General features: G+C 40.8%; 1 protein-coding gene across 1 annotated transcript in view; it reads left to right on the top strand.

The window, feature by feature from the left end:
• Positions 1-6,478: 6,478 nt before the first annotated feature.
• The window catches only part of LOC311246883 (CMP-N-acetylneuraminate-beta-galactosamide-alpha-2,3-sialyltransferase 1-like), a gene marked incomplete at its 3' end in the record, with an annotated part of 29,731 nt that continues 12,609 nt past the window's right edge, over positions 6,479-23,600 (top strand). The window contains exons 1-5 of the mRNA XM_084337124.1: positions 6,479-6,597; positions 8,494-8,602; positions 8,737-8,781; positions 9,733-10,007; positions 20,538-20,731. Coding sequence (XP_084193250.1) covers positions 9,762-10,007; positions 20,538-20,731 — 440 coding nt within the window. The 5' untranslated portion in view covers positions 6,479-6,597; positions 8,494-8,602; positions 8,737-8,781; positions 9,733-9,761. The remainder of the gene's footprint in view (positions 6,598-8,493; positions 8,603-8,736; positions 8,782-9,732; positions 10,008-20,537; positions 20,732-23,600) is intronic.

The following is a 23,600-nucleotide window of genomic DNA, read 5'->3' as shown; positions in this document are numbered from 1 at the left end:
AACATAATGTAGGTTTCCATAGCTATGCGGATGATACACAACTGTACATATCTGCTGAACCAAATAATACAGCTATTAACTCCATTAAAGACTGCTTATTGGCAATAAATAAATGGATGAGTAAGAACTTCCTGAAACTAAACGAGAACAAAACTGAAATTCGAATTATCGGCCCCAAAACAAAAAAATAAACATTAATAAAGAACATGGGAAGACTAACCCCTTGGATAAAATCTGAGGTCACAAGTCTTGGGGTTATCATAGATTCAGAACTGAATTTCAATTCTCATATTAACAAGGTGACCAAAACATCGTTCTTTCATCTCAGAAACGGAGCAAAAGTACGACCATTTATTAATCAAAATGATGCTGAGAAGCTAATTCATGCATTCATATCTAGCCGGTTAGACTACTGTAATGCACTTTTCACAGGTCTCCCTATCAAAACTACAGAGAGGCTTCAGCTAATCCAAAACTCTGCAGCCTGACTGCTAACTAGAACCACATTAGTCTAGTCCTAGCTGCTTTAGGGCCTGCGTCCACCTAGCGCATATTTCTCCGTGAAACATGCTGGGAGTGCGCCGGCAGAGCTGGCTTGAAGCGCATCTTGTAGATGACAGAAAGAAATCTACAGCCATGCCGCGGTTTTGCACATATTATAGCATATTTGAATAACTTTATTTCTATATTAATTATATATATAGTTATTGCCTGACACCACAGTTCGCCCTTTGCTTTTTATTAGCTTTTTAGTAGTGTATTCGTGTAGTTATTATTATTAGTTTTGTCGCGAATCTCAATGGTCTGTGGGAGACAGCCAGACAGGCAGGCAGCTCCGGTGTCAGGTTACAAACAGAGTGGTAGATGAATGGCTGTGATTGGTTGTCTGAAAATGAGCTCCAGCGCATCGCTCTGAAAGTTCAGAAAGTTTCAACTTTCGGCCGCACAAAAAAGCTGAGAAAAGAAGCCGACGGCAGCGCACTTCCTAGAGGCGGCCGCATGCGGCCGCATGCGCTCCCTCCCCATTGGAATACATTGAAAACAGATGCGTGCGGTCAGAAATATGCGCCAAGTGGACGCGGGCCCTTACACTGGCTTCCTGTAACATTTTGAATTTACTTCAAGGTCCTTCTCCTTACATACAAAGCTCTAAATGGACCGGTACCTAGCTACATCACCAACACCACCTACATCACCAACACTAAAGTTCATGGTTTCAAAAATGAACTAGTTTATAGTTGTTTTTTCAATACGTTGCTGGGAGCTATTATTTGTCAAAATTATTGCCACAATCCATAGAACCACAGACAGCAATCAGAATACTGCCATTTCCATCACACTGATTATTTTATCAGTGTTTCCCCTACCACTGCCTTGAATGAGCATGAGAATGAACGCGTTCAAAATTACGTTCACCTAGCGGAAATGCAGTACGTTCAGTTCACGTTCGCCCAAAATATGAACGAGTTATCTTATCAATCGATACGAATATTTATTGAATAAGGGCAGAATCCAGTTCGATAGGCAAGAGAATGGCCATAATACAGTCCGATGGTGGAAAATACAAAACAGGCTCGCCGACAGAAAAATGGATTGTTCAATACTCAGGGTAGTCGTCCGGTCCAGGGTCAGTACACAAGGGGGTTTCTCAGCCAGTCCAGGGTCCAGTACACAAAGAACACCTTCTCGCCTTCACCTCTCCTCTCACTACCTCTCACCTTACACAACTCAGAATATCTCAATCTCTCTCTCTATGTCACAACTCACCTCACCTCCACTCAACTTACCTCTCACTAACCTAGTGGCTTTGTAGTGTGTGTGTCTGGGGTGTGTGCACGTGAGATGTGGGTGAACTAATGATGCGCAGGAGTGTTCTATCAGTACTAATCAGCTACCTAATTGTTTCCACTCCTTCTGTGGCAATAATATCTCCCATCCTTTACATATCCATAGCTGGTCTCTTCTCAAGTGGTGATTGAGACGTATGTCATCCAAATATAACACATGGTTCCCCAAAGACCTTGTGTCGTGACAATTATGTAAATCCATTCTACACAATTATGTAAATCACAGTTAAGAACCCATACGGTGAGAATAATTACACAGCAATAATATAAAAACAGAGTCTTACCTTAAAGTGAATTTGAAGAAGTTTATTATTAAAGATACCGACAATTTCACACGGTAACTGAGTCTCTGGGTCTCTGCTAATCAGAGATATCGCATCATTACCTCTGCCCATTGCAGCTATGTCCAACAGAGATAACTATCTGTTTCTAAACTGACTACCTCCAGTGTTTCATAAAGTTCCTGGAGGAGAGACTGACTAAACACACCAAAAATCAGCTTTTATAACAAACAGAAAAGGAGGTTTTTCTTATCATACAAATCTAATCTTAACCAATCAATGACCCCTGTGTGTTATCTGATTCATGATGTAAATGACCATTCAACCAATCAGCTTGAAGGCTCTGTTCCTTATCCCAAAAGCAAATCTCTTATCAGTTTGACACAGAATTCAACATGTCGCTAAAAACATGATGACACATTATTCACAAATTACATTACACCCTGTCATTGACAGGCTTCAGAACTCAATAGAGTCAACACATGACATACTATCCCAAATTGCATTATACCTTGTTGATATTCAAAAACAGGCATGTCTGCATGTGACCTTTAATATGCCCTTTTATGTCCTAGTGGAGGGATATGGTATTACAATCAATTAATATTAATATAATAGTGTTTATAATAGTGTTAATTATGCATATTTCCTCCACACCTTGTAAAAAACACATTGGAGCCGTGCAAAACACAGCATCTACAACTAGACAATCTGTATGTAGATCGGTGCTTTTTGTTTTGCAATCCCTAAAACAGAGAAATGCCCGTTTGCCACCCCCCTCGACATAGTCAAGCATAGACATATGGAGAACTTTGACAAAAAAAAATATATATATATATATATATTTGTACAACAATTATTGTACGATACAAGATGGGAACATAATCAAATTAACTAATTAACATTAGATTAAAGGAAGTTACATTAAATCCAGCTAATTAATTTTCTAACCTAATATTCATTGGAAATGCAATTGTTGTGCCTTTAAAGCAAATTGATTTAATATTGACATACAATTAATTATGACCCTCTTTGCGCCGCCCCTGTGCCTCAAATAGATCCGCTATCAGCTCTATCTTTAATCTTTCAAAATGTTCAGTTGCTATCGCTATCAGCGCTATCTTATATTTTTCAAAATGTTCAGTTGCTATTGCATGCACTCATCTGTGTTTCACTACACACATGAGTGCATGCTTACCAACTGTCCGTCTACAACACTACTATCACTGACATCTAAGAAGGGAGATCCCCCCTTGAATTAATCTGTCTAGTTTAGTTAGGATGTCTATTTTCCCCCATGTCTGCTTTTTTGCAGCACCACAATCCACAAACATGGGAACTCTCTAACTCCTCCCCCCCCTCCCCACCTCCCTCCCCCATCTCTCTGAGTGCCTGTCTCCTAGTGCTGACTAAGGTGATGGATGCCTCTGGGTCTTGGCCAAGAGTGCAGTGACTGCTCTACATGCACCACCGAGGCCATGGATCAGCTACTTACCGTCGTCTGTCCGTGGTCTTGTCAACTGGTCCGTCGACGCGGTTTCATTGATGGGTTAAGTACTTCTATTCTAGTCACATAATATGCTTACTTCATATATCTACTCTATTCACATATATGCTCACCACTTGTATCTATTGCTATGTCTGCCCACTACAATCACGCAAGCTGTCTAACGCCTGTCCCGTCTCCCTGTCTCCCTGTGAGTTGCTGTCCTGGAGTGCTGACCGGAGTGTCGGACGTCCCGTGATGAAGGCCGGGAGGATGCGACCCTCTCTGCATGCCCTCCTGTCTCCGGCGGTCTCGTAGTGGTGACTGGAGTGCTGAACGTCCCGCGATGATGTCGGGGAGGTTGCGACCCTCTCTGCGCCGCCCCCTATCTCCCTGTCTCTGGCTGTCTCGGAGCAATGACCGGAGTGTTGAATGTCCCGTGATTAAGACGGGGAGGACGCAACCCTCTTTGCGCCGCCCCTGTGCCTCAAATAGATTCGCTATCAGCTCTATCTTTAATCTTTCAAAATGTTCAGTTGCTATCGCTATCAGCTCTATCTTTAATCTTTCAAAATGTTCAGTTGCTATCGCTATCAGCTCTATCTTTAATCTTTCAAAATGTTCAGTTGCTATTGCATGCACTCATCTGTGTTTCACTACAGTGCATGCTTATCAACGTTTAGTCTGCAACACTACTATCACCGACATCTAAGAAGGGAGATCCCCCCTTGAATGGCCCTTCTAAGGTTTCTCTCATCCACACTGCCTGTGGAGCATTTTTCCCTATTGTTAGGTTTTAGTGAGTTTTTCCTTACCTTCGCGTGGGGTATGTCTGGGAGTGCTTGCATTCTTTCATTTATTTGCATTTATTTTAAATTTGTTGGACCTTATGGTGTTCTTGTTCTGTTCTTGACTTATTGTTATGTTTCTTCTTGACTTGTTTAAAGAAGACGTGTACGGCCCATGGGGACATTAACGTGTGTTGTCGGGCCTTACAAATAAATTTGATTTGATTTGATTTGAATGGCCCTTCTAAGGTTTCTCTCCTCCACATTGCCTGTGGTGCATTTTTTCCTATTGCTAGGTTTTAGTGAGTTTTTCCTTACCTTCGCATGGGGTATGTCTGGGAGTGTTGCATTCATTTATTTTGCATTTATTTTAAATTTGTTGGACCTTATGGTGTTCTTGTTTTGTTCTTGATTTATTGTGATGTTTCTTCTTGACTTGTTTAAAGAAGACGTGTCCGGCCCATGGGGACATTAACGTGTGTTGTCGGGCCTTACAAATACATTTGATTTGATTTGATTTGAATATATATTTATACCTCCTCATATTGTACTTGGCATCTGTAATTGTGCTCTCTCTTTATTCTTATTTTTAACTAAACTAAGTTTTATGAACTATCTGAAGTTGAAGTTGAAGTTACTGAGGTACAATGAACAATCAGAAACTGAAACGCATATTTGCAACAGCATTACATAACAGTAATAGTATACATTCACTTTTTTGCTTATGAGAAAATTATTACTTAACTCTTTCAGTGCCACGCCTGGTTTTCCGTTTTACCGCTTGAATGGCACCATCGGCGCCAATGTTAACGTTAATATCGCCTAATCTATGTTTTAAATTATGGCTATGTGTCTAATCTGCCCATCGCATTATCAAAGACTATTTTCCAGTCAGTGCTGTGGAGGCAGATTGTTTTTTTATCGCATCGTTTCCGTTTCAGAGCAGTTAGAAAAGCCCCCGTTTTGATATAAAAAACAGCTCATTCTGGAGCATTCTATGAAAATCGTCTTTTAGTGGAATATTCCACAACGTTGATATTCGTCTGCCTTTTTATGAATCGTTTTCAAATAAACGCTAGATGATCAATATTATATGTGCACGCAATGTCAAAAAACATCTGGGAGACGACAGGGGGCGCTTTTTTCCACAGTGATCACCGGTGCAGCTCGGCTATACTCGGGTAGGCTCGGGTGATGCAATAATTTTTCAGATCGCAAAAAAAAGATAATAATAATTCCGAGAAATCTCGTGAGTGGCACGCAACCACCTATAAATAAACCAGAGAAATCTCGTGAGTGGCACTGAAAGAGTTAAGAGCGTCAGAAACTTAGTTTAGTTAAAAATAAGAAGCGATTGTGAAATGTGAGAAAATCCCTGAAGACATTCCTACACATATGCCATCAGAGACATCTCTCATCTATATTAAGACTCGAGTCGGATTGTTATTATTGTCAAAGCGGTTGAAAAACGTGTTCAACTCGTTTGCACGCTCCTGGGGGCCCTCCACAACACAGGAATGAGGGATCGGACCATTGGTCCTGTGCATAAGTGTAACTTTGGTTTGTCCCTTTTTGAAAAGGCAGTAAATAATTACACTAGTATCTACTCCTCCACTGTTTCCAAAGTAATTTAATGTAAATGTAAAATGTAAATGTTTGTGAACTGCGACACTTTATCATGAACACTGCATTATAAAAGAATTAGGAATAAAACTGAGGTTAAATGTGTCGATACTAGGCCTCTTGGTAAATTATATGACCTGTCCTGGATCTTAAAAAAAAAAAAAAAAAAATGTAAATGTAAATGTAAATGTCCTGGAAAACTATTTCTCAAAAAGAGTGGGAACCTTGTACACACATTACTTTCACTACAGTCCTCTCCTTTTATTTCATAACCATTATTTTCTTTTTTTAATTACTGGACAAGATTTGGGGACAAAAAGTGTGCGTTCTATAATTAAGTCATAATATTCTCACACAGACTCTCCCACAGGAATTAACATCCTATTGGCAGCTGGCCATCTCTTCATGAGCTATGACGATGAAATCCTAAACAAACATAGTTGATGAATGAGAGGTCGGACCATTGGTCCTGTTTGTCCCTTTTTGAAAAGGCAGTAAATAATTACACTAGTAGCTACTCCTCCACTGCAGCTGCCCTGTCTCCTGTCCTCCACCCAGAAGGGCATCACCAGGTAGGAAAACATTTTCATATTCTCAGAATGGAATATTCAACTAAAACACAATAAACGTTAATCCAAAAATAGGCAACTAATTGAACCAATGTCATAAAAATGATACCCAATTAACAGGGATGTGGCTTCTCAAGTCAAGCACACCCAAATGCAAATGTTAAGGCTATTCGCCAGCCACTGATAGTCTCATATCAAGTAGGCTACATGTATCACACTTGTTTTCAATACATCTAAATAGACATGCAAGCTATACAGTTTGGCAATAGCCTAAAACGCTGAGGAGGCTGCTATTGCCTTGCTCTGGAACTTTTCAATAAAAAATGACGGTCAAACTAGAAATTAAATGTTTTTTTATGTTGTTTTAAATATATATATAAAATATAAAGCTACATATAAGAGGTATATGACACACATTAGGTTTATATATATATATATATATATATATATATATATATATATATATATATATATATATATATATATATATATATATATATATATATATATATATATATATATATATATATATATATATATATACATATATATATACACTTATATATTAACCTAATGGGCCTCATATACCTTTTATATATGGCTTTTTTGCAATCCGGGGACGGGGTTACAGAAAGTAAGTGAGTGAAGTTATTATGATATAATAGTGCTGCTATACACCTGCATGGTGATGGTAGGAGTAGCATATTAGCTGGATAGTAATTCAAATTAGGGTTGGGACTTTATTGCATACATTTTTGATTAATTAACTACAGAAAGAATTAAAAGTAAAAAATAATTATGCATTTAATCACATGATGATTTTTTTTTATTGTGTAAGAATGTTACCTTTCAAAGGCGACCAGACTCATGCAGGTGCTATAAGTATAAAGTATAATAAATCGCAAATAACTTTTTTTTCTTAGCCTGGTTTGTTCATAAAAAAAGAGAAATTGAGATCAATCAAGAGTTTGTTTTTTCCAATGGTCAACTGTTCTGGAATGTACTTGAAAGTACTGCATTTAACTTTTACCTTGAAAGTGCTTGAGTTTACAAAAGGTCCTTTGCGCTATATATATTATTCCTAAAATTGCTGCACTTTGTTAAAAATTGCATTGATCTGTTGGTCTGTGTAGTAGCTAAAACAGGATTTTGCTGCTTAAACGTATGTGTATATTCATTGATTCACTCATATACCAAAATTAATTTGAATTGAAAAATGTTGCTTTTTGCATCAAATATTGATAAGCGATTAAAATGTGATTAATTAACTATAAAGTCTCGAATTAATTCGATTACAATTTTTAATCGAGTCCCACCACTAATTATAATACATCAACTGATAGGAATGCCTTACGACATGATCCGATGATACAGAAAACAATGCACATAAAGTCAATATTTTAGAGACGACCATCAAAATGTCACAGATCATGTTTTCAGGGGAGCTCGTGTGTTATTGAGAGGAGCCAAGATCCCTGGCTCCACTGTAGGTCGCATCCTTGCTCAGACCGATTTACAAGAATATTCTCACTATCGGATCGGGATGGTTGGTCCTGAGAGGTACTGGGGTGGGGGGTGGGTTTAGGGCAAATTGTGTCTTTTAGTTATTGTCTGTTGATCTGTTAATTATTATTATTATTATTATTATTATTATTATATATATTTAAATAAATTTGACTCCTTCAATGATTCTTTACATTATTTATTATTGTGTTCTGGTATGTCTTGTTATCTCTCTCTCTCTCTCTCTCTCTCTCTCTCTCTCTCTCTCTCTCTCTCTCTCTCTCTCTCTCTCTCTCTCTCTCTCTCTCTCTCTCTCTCTCTCTCTCTCTCTCTCTCTCTCTCTCTCTCTCTCTCTCTCTCTCTCTCTCTCTCTCTCTCTCTCTCTCTCTGTGTCAGGGCAAAACTGCAGCTCTCACACTGGCTGATTACCAATCAACTACTGACTCTCACTGTCTATCACCCCAATCAGTTCAATCAGCAGCAGCTGTTGTAGTGGAAAGAAGTTGTACGTATGTCTTTGAGCATCTAAACATTACTATTTTTACTATTAATATTATTAGTACTGTGACCAGCATACTGCTTTTAACAGATCAGTCTGAAGAATATTCTCCATGGACTGTGCATGTGCTCTGTTCACAGACCGGATAGGCAGCCACTAAGAATGTGTGTATCAAGAATCAAGAGGTTAATTTTTCACCGGTTTATCCTGTCGCGCGTGGTATGGCTGGCAAGGAACCAACATGCCCCAACATGCCCAGCTTCACTGCTTGGAAACGACAGGGAAGCGAATCACACTTTTAGAATACATGTATGTGTCAGAAGTAAGAGGCAGAAGATGGGGTTCCTGTTCACTCTTTATAGAGACAAGTCAGTCAGTACTATCAGTACTAATCAGCTACCTAATTGCTTCCACTCCTCCTGTGGCAGTAATATCTCCTGTCCTTCACACAGGGGCGTAGCTGGGGGGGGGGTAGCTTAGGATGATTCCAAGGGCCCAGCACTGGGGGGGGGGAGAGAGAGGGGGGGGCTTTGGTAGACTATTGCATTGGTCCATTCATTGAAGATGAACGCAATGCGACATCCTTTACTAGGCTCACCCACCAACAGTGCAGGTGCTGAACTGCTGATCCGAGTGTATAGGTAAAAACCATATTATGCGTTTTCATCAATAAAAAAATTGCAATTTTTTTTTCGCTCACGCGCCGCTCGCATTCACTGGGGCCTACAGATACATTCTTTCATGGGGCCCAGAATCTGGAGCTACACCCCTGCCTTCACATATCCATGAGATGGGGGGTGATATCTGCCACACTATGTTCTATTTTTATTTTATTTGATTATTATTATTTCTTTTTTTTTAACAAATTTTTTTTATTACAATTATCCACTTACAACATTTAGACAGTACCTTAAACAACATCAAACATACAACAATACAGTGACATGGGTGCCTTGAATTATTTTATTATTATTAATTATTATTATTATAATTTTTTTTAAACTGTTTTAACCCTGTAGCACTTTGTGAACACCTAGTGAACAAAAAGTGCACTACAATTACAATTATGTTATGTGAAAAAAAGAAATAAAAAAGATTTGATAAAAAAATAAAAATAATATTCTCGCTATCCACAGACTGCTCTGCTATAAAGTCCACAGCCGAGATGACTGTCAAATACATACGAATCTTACTTACTGCCAGTCTACTGAGCCTCGCCATCACCGCCTGGGTGTTGTTGGGACGACACAGTTTTCTCATGGACAAGTATTCTGAGATTCTGAACAGAACCACACCTTGTGCCTGTCATACATGCATATCAGATGACAACGAGAAACGATTCAACAAATCTATTGATCCCTTTTTGACGAGAGAAAACAAGCATTCAGGGAACGCCCACGTGTGGTGGAAGGTAAGCGACATGTCTTTTGTACAGATACCCCTGTGAGTCAGTCTCATCTCTATCCTCATATCTCTGAGTCTATACCCCTGTGAGTCAGTCTCATCTCTATCCTCATATCTCTATACCCCTGTGAGTCAGTCTCATCTCTATCCTCATATCTCTATACCCCTGTGAGTCAGTCTCATCTCTATCCTCATAACTCTATACCCCTGTGAGTCAGTCTTACCTCTATCCTCATATCTCTATACCCCTGTGAGTCAGTCTTACCTCTATCCTCATATCTCTATACCCCTGTGAATCAGTTTCATCTCTATCCTCATATCTCTATACCCCTGTGAGTCAGTCTCATCTCTATCCTCATATCTCTATACCCCTGTGAGTCAGTCTCATCTCTATCCTCATATCTCTATACCCCTGTGAGTCAGTCTCATCTCTATCCTCATATCTCTATACCCCTGTGCAGGGACGTGCACAGGACTTTAGAGGGGCAGGTGCTCAAAGGCTGAAAAGGGCACTACACTTGTGTGTATATATTAAGCGAGCGCGCGTAGCTCACGAGCGCGATTTGTAAGGGCCCTATTCGGGCGGGGGGCCCCCTTTTTATGCTTTTTGGGGGGTTTTGGTGATCAAATATTGAATATTGAACTATAATAATCAGTGCAGGAGCTCACTTATCCTTGAAAGACACTTTTATCACTGACTTAAAAGGCCCATACATCTCCATAAATGTTCAGGGGGGAGGGAATAAGTGCTTACCCTACAGACCCCAAGAAGTGCTGTATATTCTGTATTGTTTAATATAAATGCATTTTTTATTCCAATCCCGATTTGTATTTGAGATTCCCAAATCCCATCGGACTTGACTTCTTTGTGTCCCTCAATGAGTGTAATACCAGCATTCAACAGCGGTTTCTATCATGATCATCATCACCACCCACGCTATGCATAAAATATATAGGTCCGCGGAGAGGCATGCTGAAGAGGCCGTGCAAACTGCAATGGAATATGGGGCATCTCTCTCTCTTTACCTAATATTTTGATTCTATCCTGACATTTTTCAGTTGGAAGGGCAGTCTATATGCGTAACAGTAAAAAAAATATAAATAAAAATTTTTTTTTTCAAAAAGGGCACTTTTTTGATGAGGCTCAAAAAGGCAGGTGCTCAGGCACCCCTTGGCCTCTATGTGTGCACGTGCCTGATGTGGATGCCTTCTAGCCATTACCTTCCTGTCTTGGTAACACTTGCCCTAGTGTCTCAATAGTTTGAGCATGGACCACACATATTTGAGCATTTCGAGGGGGAAACATAGAAAAGAGGCAGATAAAATGCTGATGTAAGGACTGCCACATCGCAAGGATGTTGCTAGCTAACAGGTTATGGTTAGTTGGTTATCGGTCCTATACTTACGGTAATGTTGCCAAAGACAGGGCGGTAATGGCTAGAAGGCATCAACCGACTGTGTTGCATTTTGAACTCCTCACATGACCCACATGACGTCACGGCAGATTCATGGAACTTGACCATTGCTTCTGTCAAGTTTGGTGGCTGGAAATACCCCCATTATCTTCTGAACGTTATCATTCATCACTTTCAGTTATTCAGTTTATTCACCAACTTCCTTACACTCACCCAACCCAAACCAGAACTGCCACTTCTGACGTGTTTCAAGGAATCCATCCTGTCATGCCTTAATCTCTCCATCAAAACATTGGGCATGAGCCATTCATTCATGTGGTATAGTTGTTTAATACCTGCAATAAATCATTGTAGACAGCAATTGACGACAAACATGCCTGTTTTGTAATGCTGCTCTTCTGCTTTGGCATTTCATAATTAACATAGGTATTAGTTTATCTATGAAGCCATTGTCAGAAAGCTACTACCTTATATCACAACGATGATGAGGGTCTGATACCCCATCTGTCATAATATATATGTAAAAATAAATACAGGCAATAAAACATTTAATCTGAATATAAACTATAAATAATATTCAACGGTATACACAAAGGTGAAGATGAGGGTCTGTATTCCCTACTGGCCATAATATACATTATAGTCTGTGTAGGGTTTAGTGGTTAAGAATCAGACATTTCTAATAGTTCCCAAGTTCTAAGCGGCACGGTGGTGTAGTGGTTAACACTGTCGCCTCACAGCAAGAAGGTCCAGGGTTCGAATCCCGCTTGGGGACCAGGTTTCCATGATGCCAGTTACCCAGGTGGGGTATCTCCCAGGCCTTTCTGTGTGGAGTTTGCATGTTCTCCCCGTGCTCGCAAGGGTTTCCCCCCCCGATAAGATAAACCCAATGGAAAAACATGCACAACAACAAGATCGCTAACGCTGTGGCGTCCTTGACGAAGACGGACAGGAGCGCTTGGATTGGTCCCCTGGCGCGGCTCACGTGGCGCCTGTCTGCTCCCGGCTGCCCTTGGGGGGGAAGGACGACGGGATGGGTTAATCGCAGATACGCATTGTATGCATGGTTCGCATGTGTGCCAAATGGTGACCTCGGAGCAGGTCCTAAATTATTATTATTATTATTATACTGTCGTTAATTCTCCAGCTGCAGTAAGCAGTCCATGGCCTTGGTTGTAGAGCCTGATGGCCACTGACACAAAGGACTGGCCAAGGCGTTTAGAGGAGTGTCAGGGTGGTATGAGTCTGTGGCTGAACGTGCTCCTCATCTTGACTAGCTCCTCATAGAAAGGGTAGGAGGGGTTCTCCAGGTTAGCGACCAGCTTCTTTATCATCCTTCTTTCTGCCACCACCTTTAGTTTGACCAGCTCAACTCCCACTACAGAGCTAGCCTTCCTCACCAACTTGTTCACTTTGTGTCCCTTGAGTTGATGTTACCCTCCCAGCATACAACGGCAAAAAAGAGGATGCTGGCTACTATATTAGTAAAACTACTGCAGCAGTCTATTGCACACATTGAAGGACCTGAGTCTCCTCAGTTTAAGGTATGCTTAAGGTCCCCCGAGTACAGTCTGAATTTGTAAAGTCAGCCTTTTATTTTAATGCCCAAACTGCTTGGAATGATTTTCAACACACTTTAAAAACCCATACTCTAAACTATCTACAATTTAAAATCATGATCACAAACCTCCCTGCTCCAATATGTAAGCTTTATTTATATTTCATGTGTTTTGTCTTTTATTCTATATGTAACTGTTTTAACAGATTTCTTTCTTTCTTTTTTATCTGTGGTTTCACCTATTTATTTTTACTTGCCTGTAACTTGACATAATTGAAAATTATGGCAACTTCAATGATTTTTTTCGAGTGGAAATAAAGGTTTGAAATCAAATTAAAGTAAATAATGGCACTTAAATATCATAATGGTTATTGAATAAACTCTTTTAGATTATAAATCAAATTCCCCATTCTGACTATCTTGGGCAAAATAATATTTTCTCTTTTCAGTGTATCCGCACTAAGAATCTTGTTTCTCAGATGTCAGTTTGAAGCAAAAGTCAAAAGCCTTCTGTTAGAAACTTAAAAAACGTGATCTTCCTCATCTTCTTCTCAATGGAGGAGTTCCATAAAGCTGCCATGAGGTCAGGAGGGTCATGTGAGGAGTCCATGATGCAGTGCAGTCGACTGTAATGTGGAATTGTGGATGCCTTCTAGCCATTACCTTCCTGTCTTGGTAACACTTGCCCTAGTGTCTCAATAGTTTGAGCATGGACCACACATATTTGAGCATTTCGAGGGGGAAACATAGAAAAGAGGCAGATAAAATGCTGATGTAAGGACTGCCACATCGCAAGGATGTTGCTAGCTAACAGGTTATGGTTAGTTGGTTATCGGTCCTATACTTACGGTAATGTTGCCAAAGACAGGGCGGTAATGGCTAGAAGGCATCAACCGACTGTGTTGCATTTTGAACTCCTCACATGACCCACATGACGTCACGGCAGATTCATGGAACTTGACCATTGCTTCTGTCAAGTTTGGTGGCTGGAAATACCCCCATTATCTTCTGAACGTTATCATTCATCACTTTCAGTTATTCAGTTTATTCACCAACTTCCTTACACTCGCAGCCTTTGCCCTTTTGACAACGTCACCCAACTCCAAACCAGAACTGCCACTTCTGACGTGTTTCAAGGAATCCATCCTGTCATGCCTTAATCTCTCCATCAAAACATTGGGCATGAGCCATTCATTCATGTGGTATAGTTGTTTAATACCTGCAATAAATCATTGTAGACAGCAATTGACGACAAACATGCCTGTTTTGTAATGCTGCTCTTCTGCTTTGGCATTTCATAATTAACATAGGTATTAGTTTATCTATGAAGCCATTGTCAGAAAGCTACTACCTTATATCACAACGATGATGAGGGTCTGATACCCCATCTGTCATAATATATATGTAAAAATAAATACAGGCAATAAAACATTTAATCTGAATATAAACTATAAATAATATTCAACGGTATACACAAAGGTGAAGATGAGGGTCTGTATTCCCTACTGGCCATAATATACATTATAGTCTGTGTAGGGTTTAGTGGTTAAGAATCAGACATTTCTAATAGTTCCCAAGTTCTACTGTCGTTAATTCTCCAGCTGCAGTAAGCAGTCCATGGCCTTGGTTGTAGAGCCTGATGGCCACTGACACAAAGGACTGGCCAAGGCGTTTAGAGGAGTGTCAGGGTGGTATGAGTCTGTGGCTGAACGTGCTCCTCATCTTGACTAGCTCCTCATAGAAAGGGTAGGAGGGGTTCTCCAGGTTAGCGACCAGCTTCTTTATCATCCTTCTTTCTGCCACCACCTTTAGTTTGACCAGCTCAACTCCCACTACAGAGCTAGCCTTCCTCACCAACTTGTTCACTTTGTGTCCCTTGAGTTGATGTTACCCTCCCAGCATACAACGGCAAAAAAGAGGATGCTGGCTACTATATTAGTAAAACTACTGCAGCAGTCTATTGCACACATTGAAGGACCTGAGTCTCCTCAGTTTAAGGTATGCTTAAGGTCCCCCGAGTACAGTCTGAATTTGTAAAGTCAGCCTTTTATTTTAATGCCCAAACAGCTTGGAATGATTTTCAACACACTTTAAAAACCCATACTCTAAACTATCTACAATTTAAAATCATGATCACAAACCTCCCTGCTCCAATATGTAAGCTTTATTTATATTTCATGTGTTTTGTCTTTTATTCTATATGTAACTGTTTTAACAGATTTCTTTCTTTCTTTTTTATCTGTGGTTTCACCTATTTATTTTTACTTGCCTGTAACTTGACATAATTGAAAATTATGGCAACTTCAATGATTTTTTTCGAGTGGAAATAAAGGTTTGAAATCAAATTAAAGTAAATAATGGCACTTAAATATCATAATGGTTATTGAATAAACTCTTTTAGATTATAAATCAAATTCCCCATTCTGACTATCTTGGGCAAAATAATATTTTCTCTTTTCAGTGTATCCGCACTAAGAATCTTGTTTCTCAGATGTCAGTTTGAAGCAAAAGTCAAAAGCCTTCTGTTAGAAACTTAAAAAACGTGATCTTCCTCATCTTCTTCTCAATGGAGGAGTTCCATAAAGCTGCCATGAGGTCAGGAGGGTCATGTGAGGAGTCCATGATGCAGTGCAGTCGACTGTAATGTGGATCAGGGACGTGCACAGGACTTTAGAGGGGCAGGTGCTCAAAGGCTGAAAAGGGCACTACACTTGTGTGTATATATTAAGCGAGCGCGCGTAGCGCACAAGCACGATTTGTAAGGGCCCTTTTCGGGCGGGGGGCCCCCCTTTTTATGCTTTTTGGGGGGTTTTGGTGATCAAATATTGAATATTGAACTATAATAATCAGTGCAGGAGCTCACTTATCCTTGAAAGACACTTTTATCACTGACTTAAAAGGCCCATACATCTCCATAAATGTTCAGGGGGGAGGGAATAAGTGCTTACCCTACAGACCCCAAGAAGTGCTGTATATTCTGTATTGTTTAATATAAATGCATTTTTTATTCCAATCCCGATTTGTATTTGAGATTCCCAAATCCCATCTCTCAGTCTCATCTCTATCCTCATATCTCTATACCCCTGTGAGTCAGTCTTACCTCTATCCTCATATCTCTATACCCCTGTGAGTCAGTTTCATCTCTATCCTCATATCTCTATACCCCTGTGAGTCAGTCTTACCTCTATCCTCATATCTCTATACCCCTGTGAGTCAGTCTCATCTCTATCCTCATATCTCTATACCCCTGTGAGTCAGTCTCATCTCTATCCTCATATCTCTATACCCCTGTGAGTCAGTCTCATCTCTATCCTCATATCTCTATACCCCTGTGAGTCAGTCTCATCTCTATCCTCATATCTCTATACCCCTGTGAGTCAGTCTTACCTCTATCCTCATATCTCTATACCCCTGTGAGTCAGTCTTACCTCTATCCTCATATCTCTATACCCCTGTGAGTCAGTCTTACCTCTATCCTCATATCTCTATACCCCTGTGAGTCAGTCTCATCTCTATCCTCATATCTCTATACCCCTGTGAGTCAGTCTCATCTCTATCCTCATATCTCTATACCCCTGTGAGTCAGTCTCATCTCTATCCTCATATCTCTATACCCCTGTGAGTCAGTTTCATCTCTATCCTCATCTATAGCCCCAATCAGGCCACTTTTTAAGCGGGGGGTCTGGGGGTCCCCCACCAGGAATTTTTTTGTTACAAAGACTTAATTTCCTGCATTCTGGTGAATTTTAGTGCATGTGAATCACAAACTAATGAGCCAACAATTGCTTAGTACAATGTACTGTTATGGACCTAAAATAAAACTGTTGTGGCACTAGCAATGCTACTCTCTCCACCTTCAAAAAGAAAAAAGCAAGAGCACAACATATTTTTCTATTTACTATTATAATACAGTTAACCACTCTCTCCTGTACGGGCCTTTCTTTTTCTTTGTTTTATCCCTCTCTCCTCCACCCTTTCTCTTTCTTCCACTGTCCATCTTGACATCAACGTTAATTGACTTTCGCTCTCTGATCTCTCCCGAGTCCCTCACTACCTGGCTCATTGCCTGGCTGTTATTCTGCATCTGAGTGCCGTCTGCCATTCCATTCGCCGCCTCCGCTGTCAATCAGTTGTATCGCCTGGTCCCGCCTCCACCAATCACAAGCGGCAGCACGGCTCCATTGTGTGTGTGTGTGTGTGTCCGCGTGGCGTGTAGCTTATTGCCAGCGGAAGAGTGCAAGAATGCTTCCGCATTCGTCACTGCACGCCAGTACGGTAATGCGCCTTTCCTTTCGCCCCGCTCAGACAAATGCATGTAGTACATTGCAACACAACGCAGCATTTCCGCGTACATTGCAACGAATCACTTGGAGTTTGAAAGTGATATCAGAAGAAACTACTCAACCTCGGCTGTCTTTAACTAGCAGGACGCTAGTGGGCTAGTCGCTAAAATATATATCGTTTTATATTTAATTGTACCAACACAGATATTAGGCAGTACACACATTGTCCTGCAATACATACAGTGAATGCACAGCTACATTCGCCATATATTTCTATCGCTGCTGCGGTCTACAGTGAAATGCAATATTATTATTATTATTGTAAAGATTATCATTACAATCGCAGCCTGGAGAGGCAATGTTACAAGTGTACGAGGGTTGTGTGCAAAGAGCACAGCCTCTCAATTTGCACAACGTGCACAAAATAATAATTGTAATGATCTTTACAATAATAATAATATTGCATTTCACTGTAGACCGCAGCAGCGATAGAAATATATGGCGAATGTAGCTGTGCATTCACTGTACATGTATTGCAGGACAATGTGTGTACTGCCTAATATCTGTGTTGGTACAATTATATATAAAACGATATATATTTGAGCGACTAGCCCACTAGCGTGAAGGGGCTCCTTTCCTCAGAGCAGCCCGCTTGTATCACCACGCTCGGCGCTGCTGCGATGGTGCAGGAGGTTGCCTCGCTAGTGGGCTAGTCGCTCAAATATATATATCGTTTTATATATAATTGTACCAACACAGATATTAGGCAGTACACACATTGTCCTGCAATACATGTACAGTGAATGCACAGCTACATTCGCCATATATTTCTATCGCTGCTGCGGTCTACAGTGAAATGCAATATTATTATTATTGTAAAGATCATTACAATTATTATTTTGTGCACGTTGTGCAAATTGAGAGGCTGTGCTCTTTGCACACAACCCTCGTACACTTGTAACATTGCCTCTCCAGGCTGCGATTGTAATGATAATCTTTACAATAATAATAATAATATTGCATTTCACTGTAGACCGCAGCAGCGATAGAAATATATGGCGAATGTAGCTGTGCATTCACTGTACATGTATTGCAGGACAATGTGTGTACTGCCTAATATCTGTGTTGGTACAATTATATATAAAACGATATATATTTTAGCGACTAGCCCACTAGCGTCCTGCTAGTTAAAGACAGCCGAGGTTGAGTAGTTTCTTCTGATATCACTTTCAAACTCCAAGTGATTCGTTGCAATGTATGCGGAAATGCTGCGTTGTGTTGCAATGTACTACATGCATTTGTCTGAGCGGGGCGAAAGGAAAGGCGCATTACCGTACTGGCGTGCGGTGACAAATGCGGAAGCATTCTTGCACTCTTCCGCTGGCAATAAGCTACACGCGTCCGCGTGAGGGAGAGAGAGAGAGTCAGATAGTTCTCCAACTCTGTCGCAGACAGTGAAATCCTGGTTGTTCCCCACCCACCTAGGTTATCTAACTATCGCGCCGCGCCGCCGCCACAACTAGAAACAATGGCATGGAATTTTTTTTTTTTTTAATTATAATAATACTTTTTTTTTTTTTTATATAATTTAAAAAAAAAATCTGTGCAGGCCCGGCCACCGGGAAAACTCCCGGTGCTCCCGATGGCCAGTCCGGGCCTTATACCCCTGTGAGTCAGTCTTACCTCTATCCTCACATCTCTATACCCCTGTGAGTCAGTCTCATCTCTATCCTCATATCTCTATACCCCTGTGAGTGAGTCTAATCTCTATCCTCATATCTCTATACCCCTGTGAGTCAGTCTTACCTCTATCCTCATTATGTTCACTCAGGTGTGAAACAGCTTTTGTTTTATTTATTCTCTTAATGAAAGCAAATCAAAAGTACACAATGAAACTTGTGTGCAGGTGAGAAAGGAAACCATACAGGGCTGATATACAAAGTCCTCACCTATATATAAATAAAAAGAAAACACAAGTCGATTGCTAATTCAATCACAAGACAAACAACATAAGTGTGTGTGTGTGCGCTTGTATGAGAGTGTCAGTGAGTTGGAGTCAAGTTGATGGCTTAGAGTCATCAGGCTGGTCTTCAATCTATGTTTGAAATTATTGAGATAAGACGATGAGTTGGCAATATGTACTGTATTCCCTCAGAGCAGGTGATCCGGGATTTACTCATTTTGATCTAAACCAGGGGTCAGCAACCTTTTTGACATGGAGTGCCTGTTTGAAATATAGTTGTAACTAGTGTGCCTCAACAATATTCCATGCATCGTAATTCTTTTTTCTCATAATCAGGTATTTTTAATGATAATTTGTACATTATTACATCATTATTGTTATTGTTATTATTAACAATATTATTATGATGGTCGTATCAACCCTAAATCTGAGTTGGGGGGGGGGAATGCAATGCAGACAAACAGCTGCATACAGTGCGACCATTTCACTCACATTTGCCCATTCATTTTTGGACACATCACACACCATCGGTTTGTGTACTGTACGTGTGCTGTCATAGCTCCACCTACAGGCCTAATGGAGAACACCAGGAGAACACCAGGATGTGAATGGAGGGTGAATGTGAGGTATATCGTGTAAATAAATTTTGATTGATCGCAAGACTACACTGTAAAAAAAATTATTATAATAAGTTACCAGAACTTAAAAATATTGAGTTCAGTTACTGCGCATTAAGGTTTTCAGTTTTCAATCCATAATAAGTTAACAGAAAAATAAGTACACAACCACATTATTTCAACCTAATAAAACTATGTTTATTGTCATTGTTTTAAGAACACAAGTTGACTTGGTAATACTCACATTTTGAGTAAAAAAAAATTGCTTTTAACATGTGCAATGTTCAATGAAATAGAAAAATAAATAATAAAATTTGTTGATTAATCCCACTGGTCACAATGGTGACCGTAATAATGTTTTTGTTATAAGGCTCTGCAAATGTTACTGAATGATGTAGCAATGTATTTTCAGCTAAATTGAAATAATAAACAAATAAAGGGTCTCAATTAAATATGTGGTAGTAAAAAGAACCTGTGGGAGGATTTCAACAAGATAAATGCGACAACAGTGCAAAATATTTCACTATAATATTTCAAAGCAAAAAAAATGCAGGCACGCGTGCCTAGGGTTGCCTACCCCTGATCTAAACAATGTTGTAACGTAGGCTAATCATGGATTCATTACAAAATAGTTTTGACCCCCCCCCCCCTCCTGCACACACTATGTATTGAAGCCACATGTCTTGTTTGGTTTGTGTCAGCGTTTACAGGCTGACAGACACGACGTTTCCTACGAAACCGCTGTGGAAGAGCTGTTCAACTTCTTCCCAAACAATTTGAGCTTCATGGATTCAAGCCCCCGGCGCTGCAGGATGTGTGCCGTGGTCGGTAATTCAGGGAACCTGATTAAATCACACTACGGAGCCCTCATCGACATTCATGACGTCGTCATAAGGTAAACCATAGACACGTGGTTCTTGGGGAGTGGGCTGTAGGAACCAAATAGCACCCTGAAAACGTCAAAGTCACGTTCATCAGATTTAAACCAGCACTTCACTTGTCTCACAGGGAGGACTTTACTGTGACGCTTGCTGACATAGGCTATAGGTATGAGCAACGTTACAGAACCACACAGTCCACACCACACAGGTCTGCAGGCATAATGAAGACGCACATATTGAAATACACATGCTCAGATTAATCCCTCTGATCCAACACAAAAATTCACACACAACAGTCCTATTTACACATAAACACACGGATGAACCAATACCGAACAACAAGTCCACGACCAAACACATCGAGTCTATCATTATTATAGTAGGCAAATGCAACATTATCACACCAGTCAGCAGTGGCACCCTGGTCAGTACTCAAAGAGTGACGCACCCACACACGAGACAAGCGCAGCTGCACATGTAACCAACGCACAACAATCATACCATAGACATTTTATAAATGAGCAATAATGATAATAATACAGTTACTGTAATTAGGAAAAGTAGGTCTTACCTTAAAGGGGAACTATCTTATAAATGGCCTTTTTGAGTGTTTAGCATTGTTTCCTAGCTATGTGGACTTATATTAATATGATCTATGTCTCAAAATTCTCATATTGGCGCATTCTTCCAATTCTCCTCTCACAATATTCACCCTCACTGAACTGAGTCATTTGAAAATGTGCGCGATATGTGATGTCAGAGAGACACCGCTGCATGTTAATGTTCAGGCGGCGGGGCCGTGGCGCAGTGGTTTAGGAGCCCAGGCTCAAAACGGCTCGAGATCTTGAGGTCGAAAAATGCTGTTTTTGAGGACTTGATTAGAAATACAAAACAATGAATAAAAAAAATATATATATTACAGAGGTGTTCCATAAACTCACAGGAATTGTGTAAAAGTGCCCAAATAGTGAAAGAAATAGTAAAATAGTTCCCCTTTAACACAGAAGCGACCACAAAGGCCTGGGATCAGCTGCCTGCGAGATGCGTCCTCACTTGCTGTTTTAAAGTGGCGCGCTAAAGCAGGCTAGTTATTCCAGACTGCTTTTACAGTATTATGCACTAGGTTAGACTCGACGGCTCACGTACATCTCCAGGGGGAGATGACGGGGTAGATCAAACATTGGCAGGGCGGGTTCACACCTTTGGGTGGGCCATCAAGAGCAGTGCGTTCGCGTACTGACTGTCTTGGTGGCGCCCTCTGTGATGTTTTGGATCGACACGCGTACCTACCCCCCTCTTAGGACTGGGGGCCGCGGCGTGACTGCACGGGCACGGGACTGGTCCTGGTCGCGCCGGACCGGATCAGTTTAACCCGTTGTTCGCCGGGGCACAGACAGGTTCTGGTGCCCCGCGGGACTCTGTGCTTTTCCGGGGGGGAAATGCCAGGTCGGGCCGGACGTCACAGGGGTTGATGTCATGAATGTGTGTGTCATATACATCACCTTGAGTCACCTTGAGTTGCCCTTAACAGTGGCATGCATTGGTCCATACTGTGTTGTACCTTTTTGCACGATGTTAGGGGGTTGGTCCTTCTCCATTTCTTTCACCCCTCCCTCCATGTTAAACCGGGGATGGGAGGGGGCTGTCCGGGAGGCTGCTTCTGTCAACTCCTCTATGCATCCCTGTGTAGGTCCCGGTCCACCAGGCCCAGGTCAGGCCTTGGCCTTAATAACCTGTTGGCCTGGGTTAACCCTTTTTAAACCTGAAACGCTTGAACTGCATTGTATAGCCTGTGTATAGTTTCAAGTTTCAAGTTTCTTTAATAGTTGTCATACAGAAGTACAGAATACTTTTATACAAAATGCTTCTTACTGTTACGCTCCAGAGACTGTGCTAGACAAGATAAGTATGAAATAAAATAGTATAGCATGTAAAAATAGAAGTAAAAATAGAAGTCACAGTGTTCAGTATAGACATATGTACAATGTTCAATGCAGAATAGAAGTAACTGAGTTACCATACAATATACAATATACTATGCAATGTACTAATATACAATACTATATAGTGCAAAGCAGAAATGGGATGAGGTACAATTTAGGTACAATTTACAGTAAGGTGTACGGGTTGTAGTGCAAATCCTTTACCAATAAATATAAAGTGTGTATAGGTGTTCTAAAGTGTGAAGAGTGGGTGCTGCAGTGTGTTGTTTGTTTAAAGTGAGTGTGTGCGTGTGGATGTGTGTGCTGTGTGCATTTGATGGTTGTTGCATAGTGTTTATTGTTCGTTGAGCAGCCAGATGGCCTGGGGATAGAAGCTTCTTCTGAGTCTTTCTGTGCTCGCCATGAGACTCCGGTATCGCTTGCCTGACCGCAGCAGTTCAAAGAGGCAGTTGTTTGGGTGGCTGGAGTCCTTGATGATTCTCTTAGCCTTACCCCTGCACCGCTTGTTGTAAATGTTCTGGAGGGTGGGAAGCCCCCCTCCAATTGTGCGTTCGGCTGAACGTGTCGCTCTCTGTAGTCTGCTTCGGTCTTGTGCAGTGCTATTCCCAAACCAGGAGGTGATATTGCCAGTCAGGATGCTGTGGTATATTTCTGCAATAAAACATGTCTTCTCCCAAGGAATGTGCAATTCTACAGGGGACCGTGCTGTTGTAAGTGGTAAGTGGTTGTCTGTAACGCTGGCACAAAGTCTAAAGATAGCAGTAACAGTTAAAACAGGCCACTGTTGTAAAACCCTTCCCCCCGCCAAAGCACATTCTAAAGGAGAAGGTCACTAGAGTAATTTATTATCTTTAAAACAGATAGACTGGAAGTCTTGAGGCCAGTAAGGAACAGTGAACAGATGGCTGTTGAAACCAAACCCTTCCCCCAATGGATCATT

The sequence above is a fragment of the Notolepis coatsorum genome, assembly GCF_963971535.1.
Source record: "Notolepis coatsorum genome assembly, chromosome: 20".
NCBI classification, from domain to species: Eukaryota; Metazoa; Chordata; class Actinopteri; order Aulopiformes; family Paralepididae; genus Notolepis; species Notolepis coatsorum.
This window is presented reverse-complemented; position numbering and strand designations above follow the sequence as displayed.